We start from the raw sequence: 19,148 nt of genomic DNA, 5'->3' as shown, positions 1-19,148 counted from the left end.
GGTTACTTTTTAATTTAGAGATGGTGGGTGACATTGTTGGGAAGTACATAGACTGAGAAAAATCCTATTGAAATAGCATCACAGAAAACTAACCCCTTCCAGTGAGGTTCTGAAAGCTTTCATCATATAAAGTATTTCCATGTCTCTCTTTTATAATAAACTAATGACATCCAAACTTTAAAAAATTATAAATTAAAAAAACTTAATATGTATATATGTATATTCCTATATTCCATATACAGGACCCTGCAATTGGCAGCACAGAACAATAGTAAAGGAATACAGGTCCTGGATTCAGGTTGCCAGGACCAAAACCTGGCTTCTTATTAACTGGGGGGCCTTACGTATATCTTTTTTAGCCTTATTCCTAAGCCTCAGATTCCTTATCTGTAAAATGGAGCTGATACAAGCACCTACCTCCTCGGATAATCATGAGAATGAATTAAATGAACTGTCCTAGGGAAAGCACTTAGAACAATGCCTGCTACATAAACATTGGCCATTGTTATGTAGAGAAATGGGGATAAAGGTATAACATCAACTGTGCAGGCATTTGGAAACCCATGACAGCCAGCTTCCTCCTCTGAGTTTCCTTCCTTCACCTTAAGACATTTGTCACAAAAAAAAGACATTTGTCTTCAAAGTTACATTCATTCCACTCTCTCAAACCTCACTCAACCTCTCTGGATTGATCTTTCTCAACTGAAAAGTGGAAAATTTGAACTTGATTATCTTCGAAGTCCCTTCCAGCTCCTTTTTGTTTTTTAAGGATGTAAATTCTGACTGAGTCTGTTAGAAGATATGATAAGCAAGGTGAGACAAGGTGCTCAGGCCATGCTAGGATACATTACTATGCTCGGTTCGCTACACCAACTGAGAAAGATGAGGACATCTACTACCCCCAAAAGGAGGAACAGAAGATCAAGCTCTGCTCATAAAATTAAAATAGAGAAGCAATAACCATCCTCAGATAATTCTTTCCATAGGAGGTTTCCCTGTTTAGACAGTTCTTCATTTTGGTTCTTCAGAAATTAGGTGGCTTCTTATAATTTAAATTAAGTCTGTTTTTAAAAATTTATTTTCAAGTTCAAAGGCAAGATGTCATTGAGAATGTTAGGACTACAAACAACTACACAGATTTTGAATAATTGTATAGATTGGTTGGACATATTTTTATTAACACAGAAGCCCACAGTTCATCAATGAGGGCAAGTCACAATGCTATGAATCCAACATCTAAGTCCAAGTAACAGAACAGATGACAAGGAGGAGAGTGACAGTAAGGGCAGGTTGTATCCGCTTAGCAGAAATCGACTGGAACTAACTCTACGGGCCTTTTCACACACATGCAGGAATATTACACCGCAGGAGGTTTACTCCGTATTTGTCAGGAGCAGGGTCACATACAGAACATCCCCAAAGTGGGTGAGGTTGTTCCCTTCGTTCTCTCACAACCGAGAGCAAATGCCCAGGCCAGCACTTACACATTTCAAGCAGGAGAAAAGTAGAAGTTCTTTCTGTCTCAGGCTACCAGGGAAGCACAAAGAGTCCATTTGTGGGTTTCTTTGCTTTTGTTCAATTGGTTTGTTATTTTAATGAGAGGTCTAATTCATGAAGATTTGCAAAGCCTGGATTGTCAAAGTAGATCTTCCCAGACACTTACAAGCAGTCTGTTGCCTGGGTGGCTACTTGGCTCTCCCAACCCAAACCAAATGGCCGTGCCCACATCTCTGGACCTATGCTCTCATGGAGGCCGGAGACCCTGACCACACTTGGTGGAAGTTTAGAATCTTCAGATCAGTGCCGTTGAGTGTTTTCCTAATGAGACATCCTCTTTAATTTGGACTCACCCCCTTGGCTGGTAAGTTGGTACATGGAGCAAGGAATCCCACCCTAGACATGCAGACCCCTTGTGGCCGCGCTCTCTCATTCCGCCCAAGTATGACAGCCAGCTCCGACCTCAGACCCCTGGGTTCCACCCACCAGGTGCAGCCAAAGGAGGCAAGAGTTAGCCAAGCACTTCCCCAGCCATGTTCTCTTATGGTTGAAGCCAGAAGCCAGAAGCCCATCATTCTCCGCACAGGGCCCCTCCTGTACTCCAAGCAAGCCTCGGTTGCCACACTAGGCCCAGGCCCACCGGATAGGCATGCACACACAGAAAGCAGAGGGCAGGGTGGAACACACTCCAGTAGCCACGCCCACACTAATAAGGTGGTGTGAACCCAGGAAAACCAAAGACAAGCCAGCGGGGGGTAGGAAACGTAAAGAAAGAAAGAAAACACAAACAAACAAAAAACAACTATGATGGTTTTGCCCTCACTGGAAGACAGGCCAGCCAAGACATACCTTTTGACTAGGACGGCACAGCTGTTCATTCTTGGGACTGCCAACAAGGTGGATGGTCTTCTCCATCGCCCCAGGGACCTTGAGCAAGTATTGCTTTGGTTTATTTCAGGAGGTGCTATTGGAAACATAAAACAAAGTGCCTGGAGGGCACTATAAAAAAAAAATAGAAGAAGAAACACGGGAGACTTGATCATCCAACGGGAATTTATGTTTGTAAATAGGGGCCAGGGGAGAGGGGCATATACTGTGAGGTATCGTTCTTCCTTCCATGAGTGCGGCCTCAGGTTGCTTTGTCACTGCTGAGTCCATGACTTTCTGTTTATATTCCATTCCTGCATTTGCAAATTGCTCTTCGCCAGGAGGAAAGTGAGGAAAACCCCAGCAACAACACCACAGTGGCTTTGCTGGCGGAGGGGAGGAGCCCAGGAGGGGCTGGCAGTCAGGGCCCAGGCGCTGGAGGGAGGCCACACGCGGAGGCCCAGACTTCCCAGGAGCTGCTGACATTTTCTTGCAAGCAGGGAGGAAGATGGAAAGGTCAGGGAGCAGAAATGGGGAGGGGTCTGCCGTAGGGAGCCACGCACTCCGTGGGGTACAGAAAGTGCCATCTCCCAGCGAGGCAATCCTCCCGACCAGGTGTCCTTGAGTCAATCCCTCCCCCAGCGGCTCTCTCCCAAGCAGGATAGCACTTCAATTGCTTTCATTTCCCTTCTCGCTCGCTCTCTCTCCAAAAAAAAGGTCCATTTCTAATAATAGCTAGAATACATAAATAATCATCTTTAATGTTATTCGCTCTTTGTTTCCAAACCCAATGTTCCTCCTCACTTCGTTTTGCCAATAAATAGGAAAACTGAGGAAATCGACTCTGCTCGTGTCAAAAAGATCCCCCCACCCCCGCCAAAGAGAGACAAGCCGCCTAACTTCCCATTTCTACGGAAAATAGGAAAATAAACAGTACATCACGATGCCATCTCTCTGAAGGACTGTAATCCTGCTCTTTCCTTTTGCTTTGTTTCAGTAGTTTGTGCTTCTGTTGTACACACTCAAAACCGGGGGGAAGGGGGGAGAAGGATGTGTGTGGAAGGAGAGAGGAAAAAGCAAGGATGAAGGGAAAACCTAAAGTTGACTTTCATTTAAAAAAAAAAATCAGACCCAGAATAACGACCAAAGTCAGAGGGTGACGGCTAATCGCCCAGAGAGTCTGTTCCGTGGGTTTAGCAACTGCCCTTTTTATCTGCTGTGGGCGACCCCCGGCCACTGCGGCGTCCTCGGCAGGAGCGAGGCTCTTCCAAATCGTCCTCATCAAAGCCGTGGAAAGTTGACGTGTCACTTTCTGACGTGGAACCGAATAAGTCCTCCGTGGTGCGCGCTGCGGCCGCTGCCTCCTCCTTCCTGCCTTCTCCTCCCAAATGAGCTGACATGTATGATGAATATATCAGCACATGGGTTAAGCAACAGACAGCATTATTAATATTCTTATTACATTCTTACAACGTTACTCTTAATAGCAAGATCAAAAACCATTTCACACCAAAAGGGATTAGCTGGGTGCATCACCTGGTGACAGGGATTCAAGGGTAACGGGACAAATCCAATGTTTCGAGGGAAAAGGATTCCTGCCCCCCCATACACACCCGGAAAGGCATCATCTCTACCATAATACACATGTCCACAGCTCTGACAGCGACAGATGCAACCATGGTCTTTCTTTCTCCTCTTCGCCTGCATACATACGCATGCACGCCCGCTCAACCCCGCCCCGGACAGTGAGTTTCCTGGCTGGTTTTTAAGCCTGGTCGGTATTTCTTTGGTGGTTTCGGTTGGTGTTCCTTTGAACAGTTTGTCCTTCACTTTGACAGTCAGCTTTACAAAGGTATTACTGTCAGATAACCCACTCGAGGTGGTTAAGCCTCTGTCCGCTTTATTTTTATTTTTACCCGTTTCTAATCCCATTCTTAGGGCACCCTTTCGATTCTGCCCTTACACCATGTAGTTCATTTGCGCTGAAAGCGAGAAGAAGTGGGAAAGTCTGATAAGTGGTAGGCAGTAAACGAGTCTCTCGTTTTCCTTAACGATTGGAGGAAATTTCGGTGATCTGCACCCACATACATGTGCGGGCACATGCACACCTGTGTGCACACACATGCGCGTGCACACACACACACACACACACACTCCAGCCCAGGTCTTGGTTACTCCAGAAAGTCCAGAGTTGTCAAATCTAACTCAGAGCGCTAGAAAGGCAGGACATCAGGGTTTCAAAAGCCTAATAAAATCCAGTATCCTGAAATCTAGAAAACTCGGGTTTAAACTTCTTCACACTGTAAATGGGCCCCAGGACCGCCCTCCCCTCCACCCGCCATGAGGTCACAGTGTTTCACTTATGGTGTCAATTTCAGGAATCTCATTTTCTCCCCCGGAAACAGAGGTAGATGGGAAGGAAAAGACAGTTTTTCTGAGCTTCACACTCTTCCTTGGAAGGACTCCAAGGAGGCCCTAGAGAAGTATTCGCCCACCTGCCTTAACAAGCATGTCTCATGGGCTAACGCCACCTGTTTAGTCCCAAGGTAGTGACTATTTCAGGAGCCTCAGAGTCAGACCTTGACTACATCATCCACCAAAATTGGCAAATGCAACGAGAACACCTAGGCTGGTATCAAATGGCCCCTGAGTCACGGAGCCGACAGATCCTGGGGGGATAAAAAGCTGAATAGAGGCTGTGAGGAGAGAGGCTTTGGATAGACAATACCAGCTGCCCACTTCTGGTTCCCCGTGGATCAGATTCAAGTACCCCACCGATTGTAGGGAAGGAAAGGGGAAGATTAGAGCAGTCTCCAGGGACAATTCTGAAGCTGCCCTCTCTAATGCACCCCCAGCCCGGAGCAGCCCATCGCGCTCAGCCTCGAATATCACTCCGCCAGGTGACTGGGCTTCTGGCGATAGAGATTTTGTCTGATAATTTGCTTGTAAAAAAAAACACTGAATTGGATGTCACTTATTTCGTTTTCTTTAATTATTTTTAAAACTATTCATGTTCTTTTAAGTATTCAAAACCCGGAGTGCACTGCCACACGAGCCCTCTCCTCTAAGCTAGCATCGGCAGAGGAAAGAGTTCAACGTGAGGTATCATGTTTGGAAAACAAACCAACATGGATGGGCCACCCAGTCAGGTCCTTAAGAGGTCACTGCGGAGGGTATGTGCACTCGAGACCACAGTCCTCTTCCAATTACTGATTTGCTACTCAAGTCAATCCGGAACGCTAACCGACCCCGAAACCAAATATAAAAGGACTAAAGTTCAGGTTTGCAAGCAAAGTAAAGGAAGAACTGAGCTGTTACAGTAAACCCAGGTGCGGTCACCTCAGTCCTTCTCCTGGGCATCGGAGCAGAAAAGACCCCAAGGGAGAAATATGGGAAGGAGTGATGGCTTCTCACTACTACACCAACCACCCAGCTGAACTGCATCTCACCTGCTCGTCAGGGCTGGGTCAGACTAAAGATGAAGCTGAGATCTTTTCTCCTCCCTGCCTTGTGCTTTGGCTTCACTAGCACATAAAACTATGTGAAAGATAGGTCGCACCAACCAACCACAACCAGCCAAAGATAATGGTTTGGTTAGGATTGCAAAACAAAACATCTTGAACAAAACTTGAAGGCCTGAACTCAGTTCAAGAATGAGAGAACAAGACCAAAATCTGTTTTCATCATTTTACTCCTTGGAGATGTCAAAGACGAAAATTTCAAAACATGCCAAGTCAACTCCACACCAGCCCTGAGAACACTTGCCCTTTTGCTCCTTGACCTTTCCCGGTCTCTTTTGTCCATTTTATATGAGAAAATGGGATGAGCGGCCAATGAAGGTGGTCTTTACGCAGCTGCCCATGAGCCCTGGGGTCTCAGACTCCCACAGTTTAAGATGTGGCTGCTCTTTCTATATTCATGTTTCCATACTCTTCCAGTGTGCCCTAGGCTCATCCATAGAACAAATACATCTTTTTGTTATGTGCACATCATCCGATACAAGGAAGCATGTGGCCCATGTCTCCAGGTATTTCTTCAACACTACCTCGCTGTTGTCCATGACAACATACACAAAGAAATATCCACCTCATGGAGAGGCCTCAAAGAAATAAGCCAGCATCCCAGGGCATAACTTTCCCCTCTTCCTACAACCCAGGGCATAACTTCCAGTTCTTAAGACTCAAAGAAGAAAAACATCAAAATGACCTGAAAACTCCTCTCCACTCAAAATCACCGCCATCTCTTCTCCACTCCACCCTTCAACCCCCACACAAGATGGCCGAGGGATGCAAGTGGAACAGCTCCTGGTCTATGGGCACAGATGCAAGAAGGGGCCACACTCACCAGAGCGTCCACAGTCTGCACAGGACACCAGCTCTTCAGGCCGCCCACTCTTCTTGTTCATGTTAGAGCCCCCCAGGCAGAAGTCACAGTAGTTGTTGGGAATGACAGTCCCATCCGGTCCTTTCTGGGCTATAGAAACATTGAAAACAAAAATCTGATTTCAGGCTGGCACGAGTTTCTATTGGCCCCTTTTCTCCCACAGTTTAGCGGAATCTGCTCCCGGAAGAATATCAAGTCCAGGACACAAGGTTTTATTACAACCAAGTTGTTAAATTGGGCTGTTTTCTTTTTGATCCTCCTCAGCTCAATAGTCCTAATACCTTGCAAGCCATCCAGAGGTTAGTGTAATTTCTGCAATATTTGCAAAAGCCATCTCTGGATTTTTACAGAAACTCCCCTGCTCCTCTGATTCCATTCCCTGGATGCACAAAGCATCCAAAAGGCCTACTAGTCAAGTACTCTTCTCTCATCCCGGCACAACCAGACCTCAGGACTTAGGTCTCAAACACCAGGCGGCAACCATAAACGGTGGTGGGGTGAGAGGGAGAGAGAATGGGCCATGCCCAGGCCTTGCCCTTGGGCAAGACGCTCTTGTTAGGGAGATATTCCTCTGGCCCTGAAAATGAAAACAAAGAAGCACTGATTGTAGGCATTTCCAGGAAGCTTCTTCTGAAGATGCTTCTGGGGAATCTGATGAATATCGTGGCAGGTACACAAGTGTCCACTCTCGTTCAACCTCACCTCCCTAGAGTCCAGACTTGCTGGGATGGAGAGAACTCAGGACTAGTTAATCAGCAGACCTCGAGGACCTAGAATCAGACCTGGACACTTAGCTCAGCCTCATGCCAAAGAAAGGTTGAATGGTGAGTTAGTGAGTGTGCCTTGAGGCTTAAGACCTTCGTAAGCCACCCCTGCTGAAGGTCCTTATCCAAAGGCAAAGAAAAATCTCAGGACATGATCTTAAAAATGAAGCTTGTGAGAACGGCACATATTCTCAAGCACTGAAATCATTCTCACTTCCTAGGGGCTGGCTGAAAAGGCTTGGACAGGTTTCTGTGCATGGGGAGAAACGCTTCCATTCTCTTGTTTTTCGATCCCTATTGTGGAGATTTCTTTGTCACATGAACACTCCCTGTTTGCAACTAAGAAGAAAAGTCTGCCTGTTTATGGGATCAGCCTAAACCACAGGGGTATCTTCCTCCTCACTATACCCAATGTCTGCTGCTATCTTTCATTATTTACTGGCTAACATTAATCAGGGTCCCGTAGGGTACAAATCTGTAAAAGGAAGCAGATATGTGAGCAGAAATACCATCCAGACAGTAAGTGATAAACGGATTCACCCACTTTAATATGATTCCCTCTGGCCTTTGCTTCCTCCATGCCTCTGCTTTGCCTCCAGGAATAGAAAAACTTACCTGGGGAAGGCAGAAGACAAAAGCTTGCAGAATTACATTATAGAGAGTTAATCCATTTATCAGTTGCTATTTGGATTGGTTAATCAGTTTCTAAGTCATTGATTTTCATCTTCTGGGAGGCAGACAATTCCCTGCAAAAAAGGTGTTGGCTATTGGGGGCAAATGGAGGATCTGGCCACACCCTGTGGCCTCTTGAGTGTGGGGTTTGTCTTCATCACTCACTGTATCTCAAAGACATCACAGGTCATAAGGAATGGTTTTGCAAATAATCTCTGAAATCAGTACGCCTACAAAAAGTGTCCTCTAAAATTCTCATTCCCCCAAACCAGAAGAAAGTTCCTTTCTTCCTTCTCTCTTATGTGCCACCTTCAACATTTCTAGAACTCTCGTAAGAAAATCCAAGCATGTCTCTAAAGCAAATAAACTCAAGATTTTTTTTCGTTCAGAGACTATTCTAGAAATCAGTCAAATGGTGAACAGGAAGAAGAGGGGTACGTGAAATTTTGGGGGCTGAGTGTAAGCTAGAACTGACTTTCATGATTGACAGGAACTAGAAAGAAAATAGGGAGATGATAGTCACAACACAGGTAGCTTCCCTGCATGAAAAGCAATCAAAGAAGTCCACGTATATCATCCCACTAAAAGTCTCAGGAGCCCCAGTCCCGCCACCTGTCTCTCCTGTTCTTTTAGGGACTCCCTATTATGTCAGATTTTCTCTCCTTTCACAAAATCTTTACGCAACCAAAGGATCTGGTTTTCACGAACACAGTGTATGCCTTGTGACTTACAAGGATGAAGTAGAATAGAGTATAGGAACTCTTGGGTAATTCTTTACACCAAGAGATCATTGGTAGAATGCCCTCAGTGAATCAGGGACTCTAATACTGCAAGAAACTAAAAATTCAGAAATGGTCTAGTAGGGCAAAGCAGATAGTGATAGAGAAATTGGTCCTGTGTAAAAAGACCAAAGGAACAGAATGTAATTCATCTAATGAAAAGAAGTTTCTGAGAAGACTGAATCAGAGCAGGATCCCCACATACATTTGTGTTGGCTGCTGGCCACACAGAGTATCTGGCCAAGGGTGTAAAGAAGGTACTAAGTAAGACACCAGTTGTAGGCCCTACTGTGTGGAGTTGTGACATGTCAGGACTGGTACCATATTAGTCTAGCAATGACCCAGTATAGAAAGTGACAGTGAACACTTGTGTTTTATTTTTGGCAAAATCCTACTCTCTTCTCATAATAGTGAGTTCAGAGCTTCTTTTCATCTTGGTAAAATAGTGTGGGGGAGACTAATCAGAAGCTCCTGCATCTGGTTCTCTTATACTTTTCGGTAATCACGATTGGTTTCATGGTGAGAGTTTCCCCATAGAGTTCTCCCAATTCCCCAGCTAAAAGGGCCAGTCAGAACTTGGGGAGGACACTCTGTTGACATCAATTTTATGACCCTTCTCTTGTTTATACATGTGTACACCTGCCTCAACTCCTTGTACTAAATGATCTACTCCTTCAGGTCAGGCACCATGTCTAACTCATCACTGGAATACCTACATGCCCAGCACACAGGAAATGGTTCACCACAATGTGTAGGATGAATGGCTTAGAAAAGGATGGCAGAGATGTGAGTAGACAGCCCAGTGACACCCTTGGGACATCCTCCTAGTGGGGACAGAGCACTGTGTTTGCTTTCCCTGTGGTAGAGTTATCTGTCGCTCTGAATATCATCCACTACATGGCTTAATTCCCAAGTCCTCAGAGAGAGACATGCCAGCCCATGTCCAAATTGATTGGTCAGTCATCTGGCCTGGTGTCAGGTCTAGCTCCCAGAGTAAACATGAGTGGGTGGCTGAGGGTCCTGGGTTGCTGGAAGAATAACAGCAACGGTAGGAGAAACATCATTTGTATACAAATATATAAGAAAGCGTAAGATTCATATGATGAAGCGTAGGACTCATTGTCTCTGGGAGGGGATGCCAGGTTGCTCCTACCCACTCAGCCTTCCTCTTGTTCAACGGTTTCTTGAAAATAAAAAGCAGCAGACATTTATTACACTATAAAACTGTGACAGATCTTCCGCTGGATGCTTTACATATGTTGTTTCATTGATTCTCACAAAAACGTTGTAAAGTGGGGATTATTGGAAGACGAGGTAACTAAAACCCAAAGAGATTATGGGGCTGGCTTCACCCCTGGGTTGTCTATGTCCCCAGAGACTCTCTGCCTCCTGGAAAATCCAGAGACAAACACTTCCTGGCCATACCTTGCATACAAAATATTTCATAAATCCCCTTAGAGTCAACTTGATTCACCCAATACGTCATTTAGGAAGCCCAAAGGGATAAAAATGATTGAGATTGGCCTGATAAAAGCAGAAATTCCCTTTGAACTTAAATTTAATGTCCCTACCACAGTAATCTATACTGGGTGATCCTGTTTATTGCCACATACTCTGTGAAAACACTTCTCCAGAGAATTCAGAGGCTCTGGAAGGAATTTTTTTAAGTAAAGCTTACACCACAGCTATACTGGCCTATGGCCTGACCCAGCCATGAGCAATTTCCTGGTACTGTGTATGAGATCATTATAAAAAGGATTTTACTATAAATAGGAAGCTCACACAGACCTTGCAAGAGGGATTTAAATAGAGATTCTGCTTCTGCTTATGGGAAATTGAGTCCCACTTTATAGAATAAGACAACAAGAGGGCAAAGATCTGAGTGGTATCTCGATGGCAGCGTCCATAATGATGGATTTGGTTTTCTGTTGATTAATGTTCATGGACTAAGATCATATAAGAGATACAAGGAAGCTGCCGAGAAAATAAAGTGAGCCTTAAGAGTTTAGGAATTTACCTGGGGGAGATAGCTCTAAAACGCACAAAGTGGGGGGACAGAATGGAAATCGAGAACAAAGTTCATGAAGAAACACACACAGATCTAAATAAATAAAGAGAAGATGGGAGGGAGCATTCAAATCCAACCAGGAGAAAGGAAAAGCCAAGCCCCAAATAGTCCCACCACCACACTCAGAATGAGCGGTCATTCTGGAAAGGTATTAGCGTATACTTCAATCAGGCCACGTGTCTATGGCAAACAAGGCCCCATATCTTTGGTAAAACTACCACCCACACAGGGCTGATCTCTGCTGCGATATGCCTGCCACTCATGAAAGGAAGGAGTGGCGGGGACAGTCTGGCCACCAGCAACAGCCCCTCATCCGGTTCTGCCAAGACCAAAGCTGTGTCCCAAGTGTCCTAGGGAAATAGGAAGCATGCCAGAAGTTTAGCCTCCCCCACGGCACATCCACAAAAGCATGACTTCACATCCTGAGCAGACGCTCAGACCGCCTGCCAGGGCCTGGTGTGCGCAGGCACGCGGCCCTGCTCTGTGCCTGCCACCCAGCCGCACAGCCCAGCAGCTCTTTCCTCCAGGGCCCGCGAGTTGGGGTGTGTGGCCCTTGGGGAACTGGGATGTGGGGGGGGGGGGGGGCATGGTGAGAAAAGCCCTCCAGGAGGAGCTGAGCCTCTCCTCACCCCTCTCACTGCTCCCCCACCACCCTCCACTGGCTGACAGTTCCCATCCGTCCACAGGGCTGACCTGTTTCCATGGCAACCGGAATCCTGGGCTCCGGCAGCCTCTGGTCTTGCCACCTGTTATTACTTCATCTCTCAAGTGTAAAGCATCCTAGCCGGTGCCACTTGGCTGTGCAGAGCGCATCTTCGAAGGACGGAGGGAAGAAAAGGGGAGAGGAAAGAGGGAATGCAGAAAGGCAGCCCCAGGCTGGCCACGCAGGACACGCGGGAGACCGGCTGGGCGAGAGGAGGGAGGGTGGAAGCCAACGTGCCTTCCCTGCGGAATCAGGGGAATCAGTGAGCAGGCCTCAGCTGGAGGCCACCACCACATCTTGCTAGCCTGGACCCAGCCTTCCATGAGGGCCTCGGGAGGGGCGGGCAGCGGCGGGCACTGGGGCAGCTGCACCGAGATCAGGCCCAGGCGGAGCAGAGCAAGGAGAGGGTTAAGGTAGTAAGATAAAGACTGTGGGGAAGGCCGGACCAGAGGGCAAACAGAGCCTCAAAGCCTGGATAAATGGCCTTAATTCTCATGCTCTTGCTCACCCTACTCCTTACGTGTTTACTCATATAAATTATCCCCAAGGCCTGACACCTTTTTTCACTGCTTCCCTAGAACTGATGAAAAAATAAATCCTACAGATCCAAGGAATAAAAATGTTGGGATTCCATTCAGGCCTGTTCTTTTTGGCCACTAACAGCAACTCAAGCCCCACCCCAGCGCTCCAGAAGGAAGACAAATGATGCTTACCTCCCTGAATGTGGAAAGGCAAGGGGACTGGGGAGCCCAGCAGGGAAGTAGACACCAGTGACCCCCTCCCCAACACACACATATACACACACACACACACACACACACACACTTGCCCATGAGGCTGCCAGAGTCCTCAACAGGCAGAGATCTCGCTCTCCCTCATGGGCCATCGTGTCACCCAGCACTGGGGACAAAGTGAATGTGCGGTAAGGAGGAAGGAGGCAGGGCTGCTAATGCAGAGTAATTCCAGGCACTGAGGATCGTCTGCTGGGAGAACGGAAGGCCAAGGGCTGATTTAATAAGTCTCCAAGTTTATGGATGGACCGAAATTGGCCACAGTCTGTGTTGTTCGGGACAACATGAGAAAGAAAAGAGCTGAAAGGGCAGAGCATGCTGCAGGAAAGCTGGGAGCGAAGCGGGTCCAACAAAGGCACCGGAGGAGGAGCGTGCTGCTCTGAGGATTTCCCTGGGCCCCCGGGGTGGAGCACATGCCTAGCTAGAGGCTGGAGAATAGGCTAGGTGACATCATAAGGTCCCTTCTGGCCTATGATTCAATGATTATAATGGGGTGAAGGAAGGATGAGAAAAGTGAGGTCTTCCAAACCCAGAGGAACTCAGCCCCCTGTGCCGTGTGCGTGGCCGTGTCTCTGTCCCTGTTGGCCCCTGAGCCCCCTGAGGGCCGGAGCAGCATCCTTACTGGTGGAATCCCCAGCACCCAGCCCGGTGATGGACCCAGCGCTGGCAGTAAATACTTAACAAGAGGACGGACCATCTTCCCACGGGCTTTTGGAAGAAAGAAAAAACTCAGGCAAAGGGAAGTCAAAGACTAGGAGTTGAATGGATGTCAATGTCCCCCGGGGTACCGAGAGACCATTCTAAGGCACGGCCAGCACCAGTCCTGTTCATCACGGGGACAGAAAGAGGGAGCAACAGAAGTAAGTGGGGACCCATCAGAGTCCCTTTATCCCTGTGGTTGGAGAAAGCCCATGGGCCAGCCGCTCTCTGGGATCCTCTCCCTGAGGCATTTCTTGGAAAACCAGGATGGGAGGAGTTAAGAACTCCCAGGCTCAGCTGGCCCCAGAGCCCCTTGAACCCCATATTTGAGGGCCTCTCCCCAGGGGCCTCGCAACAGCTGGAGAGAAGACAGGCTGCCTTACTCTGTGTTTGAGCAGCTCTTTTAAATGTGGTGGCAGCCACTCCACCCTTCCTTGCATCTACCTTCTTTTCCTCCATCTTTATGGAGTACAAAATTCACACCGTTGGACACACACCCTAAGAATATTTGCTCCTAAACAATGTGCCGTAAAAACAGAAACCATGTCCGCTTGCATCGATGTCAGGACGTATTTGGTAAGAGCAGTGATTTGCCAGGCATTCGGATACCACATCCCCGATTCTGGGGCTGGGTGGTCACATGACTCCTCCATAATGTCCTTTGTGCTCCAGCCTTAGGCTGGCAACTTCGAGTCTGTCACTGATGCTTCGGAAAAGCGAGGGAAAGACCAAGCAAAGCTGATTACTCTTGGCAGTGCTGATTAGGGAAAGCACAAGAAGATATTTCAATTTTCCAGTGGAAGGTCATGTGGGTCAGTTCATGGCCTGGCATAGCAACTTGTTATTGCCACCAAATGAGTCAGTTGAAGGGAAAAACGTTTAATCTGAGAGTAACTATGTCAACAGAGCTCTGAATGAAGTGGTGTCATTCCCCTTTGAGAATCGCAGGACATCTCTGTGCTTTAGAGCAGGATGCCTCGTCCGTTTAAGTTGTCAGGATATTATTATTGGGATATTAGAATTCAGCAAGTCCCCTTTGTCTCTTGCTCAGCCTTGCCTCTCTCCACCCCTCCTCGCCACCACTTCCAGCAGACTCAGCTACGTCAACCCAGCAGCCCACGTGGACCAGCATTTTCCAGGTCTCTCAGACTGAAAAGCAGTACTCAAGAAAAGGCAAAGGATGTGCCTCTAGTATCCGACCTAAGGATGAGGACCAAGTCAAGAGATCACAGAGCAGAAGAGTCAGCCCAGCCCAGGGATGAGAGCCCAGACAGGGGACATACCCAGAAAGCAAGCCAGGAAGCAGGTGCTGGGAGCCACAGACACGTTTGCCATGGTAGGACCGAGCCTTAGAAAAGAGTGAAAACCTAGTCTATCCCCTGGATTTAACAGTGCGACCTGGTTCCTGGCCAGTTATCCAATTTGGTGAATCCAAAAGAAAAAAAGAAAAAAAATGAACATCGGTCTCCAAAAGGTGGATTTCTCTAAGGCAGTGGTTCACCTGGGAACTTGTTAAAAATGCAAATTCTAGGCCCCTCACACCAGACCTACTGAATCCAAAATCCTGCGGTAGGATCCAGCAGTCTCCGTTTTGAGAAACAGGTGATTCTAATGCGCTCAAGCTTGAGAATCACTGCTCTCATGCCACATGTGCATCACACACATTTTCCGTTAATGAATGGACTTACTTCATCTTCACATAACCCTATGAGATAGATGCGCAGATGTTCTGATTTTACGTAGGTGATACTCATGACACAAGGCAGCTAGATAGTTTGTCTAACGTCGTATGTTAGTAAGCAGCTACATGGGCTCTAAACCTAGGCAGTGTAGCCCAGGCCCACCTACTTCTGACCCACCGTGGGCACAGAAACCACATACCTGAGGGAAGTTAAGTCAGAATAGATGGCAGGCCCTGGAGTTCAGGGCTTCTCAAATTCGAGTGCTACGCAAAGAAACCATTTAGGCATCTCACTAAAATTCAGAGTAGGATTCATAGGTCTGGCTTAGAGATGAAGATTCCACATTTCTTACAAGCTCCCCCACTGGGTAGCCAACCATCTAGGTTTGCCTGGCGCTGAGGGGTTCCCAGGGCACAGGACTTCCAGTCTACAACTGGCAATGTCCTGGGCAAACCTGGATGAGTGGGTCACCGGAGTCCCAGCTGATGTTGAAGCTGCTGATCACACTTTGAGGAGAAAAATGCAGGCCCTCAAGGTGAGAAGTTTGGATCATATTCAAGTGTGATATAAGTTTTGAGAGTGGAATATGGTATAATCTTTTATACTTTAAAAATACCTGGGGGGCCTGGGGGGCTCAGTTGGGTAAGCATCCAACTCTTGATCTCCACTCAGGTCTTGATCTCACGGTTGTGAGTTCAAGCCCTGCATTGTGCTCTGCACTGGGTGTGGAGCCTACTTTAAAAAAAATTGTTTTTAATAAAAATAAATAAAAAGACCCCTTTGGCTACTCCACAGAGTAAAAATAGGCTGACAGACCAAATAAAGAAGTTGCAGTGACCCAAGCAGATGCTGGTGGAGGCCAGGAGATGAAGAAAGGAAAACAGATTTGGAATACATTTTGGAGGAGAAGCTGATAACAGGTGGTGAAGGAAAATAAAGGCAAGGATGAATCCTAGGATTTTCACTTTAGGCACAGCATTATTGTTTTTCAAGAACAGGATCAGAAAGAGATATATAGAAGAGCTAGGATAGGAAAGACAGCGAGACACAAATGAGAGAAAGATATAGGAAAATTATTGAACTAAGTGACGTGTGACTTTTTTTCTAGAGTAAGACTCATTGACGAATTAAACTCTCAGGCCGTATTTGTAATGGGGGTGTTCACATAATACCACAAAAAGCTAAAGTTCACTTTGAAGATTAGATGTGCCTCCTATGGACTGGATTGTGTCTCCCCCAAAACACATTTGAAACCCTATCCCTCATTGTGATGGTATTTGGAGGTGGTTAGGTTTAGATGAGGTCATGAGGATGGCGGGATTAGGGTCCTTATAAGAAAAGACACTAGGGATGCCTGGGTGGCTCAGTCGTTAAGTGTCTGCCTTTGGCTCAGGCCATGATGCTGGGGTCCTGGGATCAAGTCCCACATCAGGCTCCTCATAGGGAGTCTGCTTCTCCCTCTCTCTATGTCTCTGCCTCTCTCTCTGTGTCTCTCATGAATAAATAAATAAAATCTTTAAAAGAAGAAGAAGAGGAGACACTAGAGAGTTTGCTTCTCTCTACCATGATATATCAAGGAAAAGCCCTGCGAGGACACAGAAAGAAGATGGCCACCTCCAACCCAAGAGGAGAATCCCCACCAAACACCTACACATCAGCACTTTTATATTGGACTTCCAGTCTCCAAGACTGTGAGAAATAAGTCCCTATGGTTTAAGCCACCTAGTCTATGGTATTTTATTAGGCAGTCCCAGATAAGTGCCCATGAATACATTCATTTCTTTCAAAAAGCCTCTGTGTGCTATGATGCACTTCACAATTGGACTACAAGTAAAAGATCCCATCTTTGAGATTAGAATCCATCACTTGAGTTTCCAATGTCCTGACTTAATTGAATGGTGTCCAATTTAAGCACATTCACATGTCAGCTTCCCAATCTTGGTAACCATGTGACTTGGGTTAGTGATGCAAACTTTCTGAACCTCAGTCTCCTCCTCTGCAAAATGAGAGTCACAGCACATGCCGTATGGGCTATAAACCTTACATGAGATGATGCATGTGAAGTACCTGGCACCTAGTAGGCTTTCTGGCATTTCTTCCCCCACTTTCTCCTCCTTTATAAAAAAATTTTATTTCTGATAAAGGCAGGGAGAAAAAATCAGAGGCCTAAAGAAGTTTCCCAAGAAGGGACACATGACAGGAGAATTCACATTCACGTTCCATGTCCAGGAGCACATCAGTTGGAGTCTATGTACCTTGGTGTCTTCCAGGGGACACAGCACCTACCTTACTCACAGGACTGCTACAAGGAATGAAAGCGAGAAATGTGGCATGCCTAGCGCAGTGTCTGACACATTCAAGGAATGTCAGCAGGTATTATTATTGTCATTACTCAGGATATGCAATACTTCAATCCAGAACATTCTAGATAAGTAGGCCCAAAATGTGAGAGAAATAAAGGGGGCTCCCAGAAAGGCAAGTGGTGGGTGGATGCCCCGTCCTGGGGAAATGGGATGGCAAATACAGCAAAGCTATACTGCTTCGACTCTACTCCACAGCTTCCTCCTTCTGGGTTTCCTGCATCCATCTTATTTCCCCAATTAAACCAGAAACTGTCCTAGGGCTAAGACCACATGTTAGGCTTTTTTAGAGGCCCAATTATACTTAGTCCCACAAATGAGCACATGCACAGTAAATGCTCAATAAATACTCATGTTTAGACTGTACAGAAGGGTTGCTGTCCTACATCTAAGGTTTAGAAAAGGATGTGCCAGGGCCAGGCTGGGCTCTGATAGCTATGCCTGATGCCAATGAGACCCCCACAGGCAGTTAGCTTCCTGGTATCACACAGCCACAGACGGGCCCTGACTCAGATTAACCATCTGTGGTCATAGACATGCTCTGTTGGTCCGAATGGCACAGAGATGGGATATCCACATTCGCAATGTGCAGGCATGGTGCCAAACACCCACATCATCTCGCTGAAGACTCACGACAGCCCCATGAGGTCAATACGGTTATTCTCTCCATCTTACAGATGAGGCAACAAAGGAGCAAAGAAGTGTGAGTAACTGACCCACATTCACACAGACACAAGATGGCTGAGTGGCAGGGTCATGACTCACACTCTAGCCTGGCCAATTCCATTGCCATTCTCCTAGATGAAAGGTCTGAAAAATTAACTCCAAGTATATCCTCAAGGCCAGGGCGACCCCTCACGTTTCTCTTCCCTTGCTTTGCAAACTGTTTAGTTAAATAATAATTCACCTGAAGAACACCTGTTGTTAGCTTCCAAATCTGCTCTTCAGGAGGTGAGTAGCAGCTCACTTTTCCGGACAGAGCCCTGTATCTGAATTTTCCTCTCTCCCCCCCGGAACAAAGCCTGAATTTCCTGCATCAAGGTTGGTAAGTGGTGCATTGTGTGCGCTTTATGGTTTTCCAGACACCTTCAGAGTGATCCGAAATCCTTAAGCTTGTGTCAAAGGCAATTTTCACTCTTTCTCTTAAAGCTCTCCTCGTTGCCCCCAGGCCATATGCTAGAGGACAGGAATGTCAGGAGAGGAACGTCTGTTAGATCTTTCCCATCAGTGTAGCAATGACATCATATACTTCTTTTAGGTAATTTGCACATTATCAGACTAATTTTCAGATTATCTAATCAGCCGACATTACCCTTAATCAACTCAGCTCTCCTCTTCCAGTTCTGCAGAGTACAACATGCCCTCCAAAGGCACAGTAGGGTGGGGTCTTTTCTTCTCTCAGCTGATACTGAAAGCCCAGCTATGTGCCAGGCACACTGTCACTATGCAGAAGACTGACACCTCCCAGGACCTAGGACAACTCAACTTCCATTCCATAGACCTGAGAAACAGACTTGAAATAAATTTTATAGATCCATATTTTAAGAAAGCACTTCCCTCTTAGGAGCTCTAAGTGTGTTACAGAGAACATTTTATACTCATTTATGCTATTAGGTAAAAGAGATATACCATATAACAATTAATATTCTGTCAAATAAATTTCTCTATAAATCATCTGTCCTTGCCTTCTAGTAATAGCTACTGTGGCTCTCCTCTTCACACAGGATGCCAGCTACATGACCTGGCATAGAAGGTTCTTCCAACAGTGGCTCCCACTCACTTTCCCACCTTCTTCCAGTGCTACTGTCAGACCCAACCACTATCACTTGTCTGGGGCATTGTGCTATTTCTACCTCCCACTTTTGCCTCTACCTGGGAAGCCC

The 19,148-nt window shown here is 46.6% G+C and overlaps 1 protein-coding gene across 8 annotated transcripts in view; it reads right to left on the bottom strand.

The window, feature by feature from the left end:
- DPF3 (double PHD fingers 3) overlaps positions 1–19,148 on the bottom strand; it is a 257,146-nt gene that overhangs the window by 58,995 nt on the left and 179,003 nt on the right. For 6 of the 8 annotated variants that reach the window (XR_005988340.1, XM_041758213.1, XM_041758214.1 and 3 more), the window contains one exon: positions 6,709–6,837. Coding sequence is in view for 5 of the 8 variants with exons in the window: in XM_041758213.1 (XP_041614147.1) it covers positions 6,709–6,837 (129 nt within the window). In the remaining 3 variants the exon portion in view is untranslated. Of the gene's footprint in view, positions 1–2,346; positions 3,758–6,708; positions 6,838–19,148 lie in introns of all 8 variants that reach the window. The other 2 variants (XR_005988341.1, XR_005988342.1) reach the window with 1 other exon arrangement.

This window comes from Vulpes lagopus, chromosome 6 (assembly GCF_018345385.1).
Source record: "Vulpes lagopus strain Blue_001 chromosome 6, ASM1834538v1, whole genome shotgun sequence".
NCBI classification, from domain to species: Eukaryota; Metazoa; Chordata; class Mammalia; order Carnivora; family Canidae; genus Vulpes; species Vulpes lagopus.
Note: the sequence above shows the minus strand (reverse complement) of the source record. Positions and strands in the feature narration are given on the sequence as shown.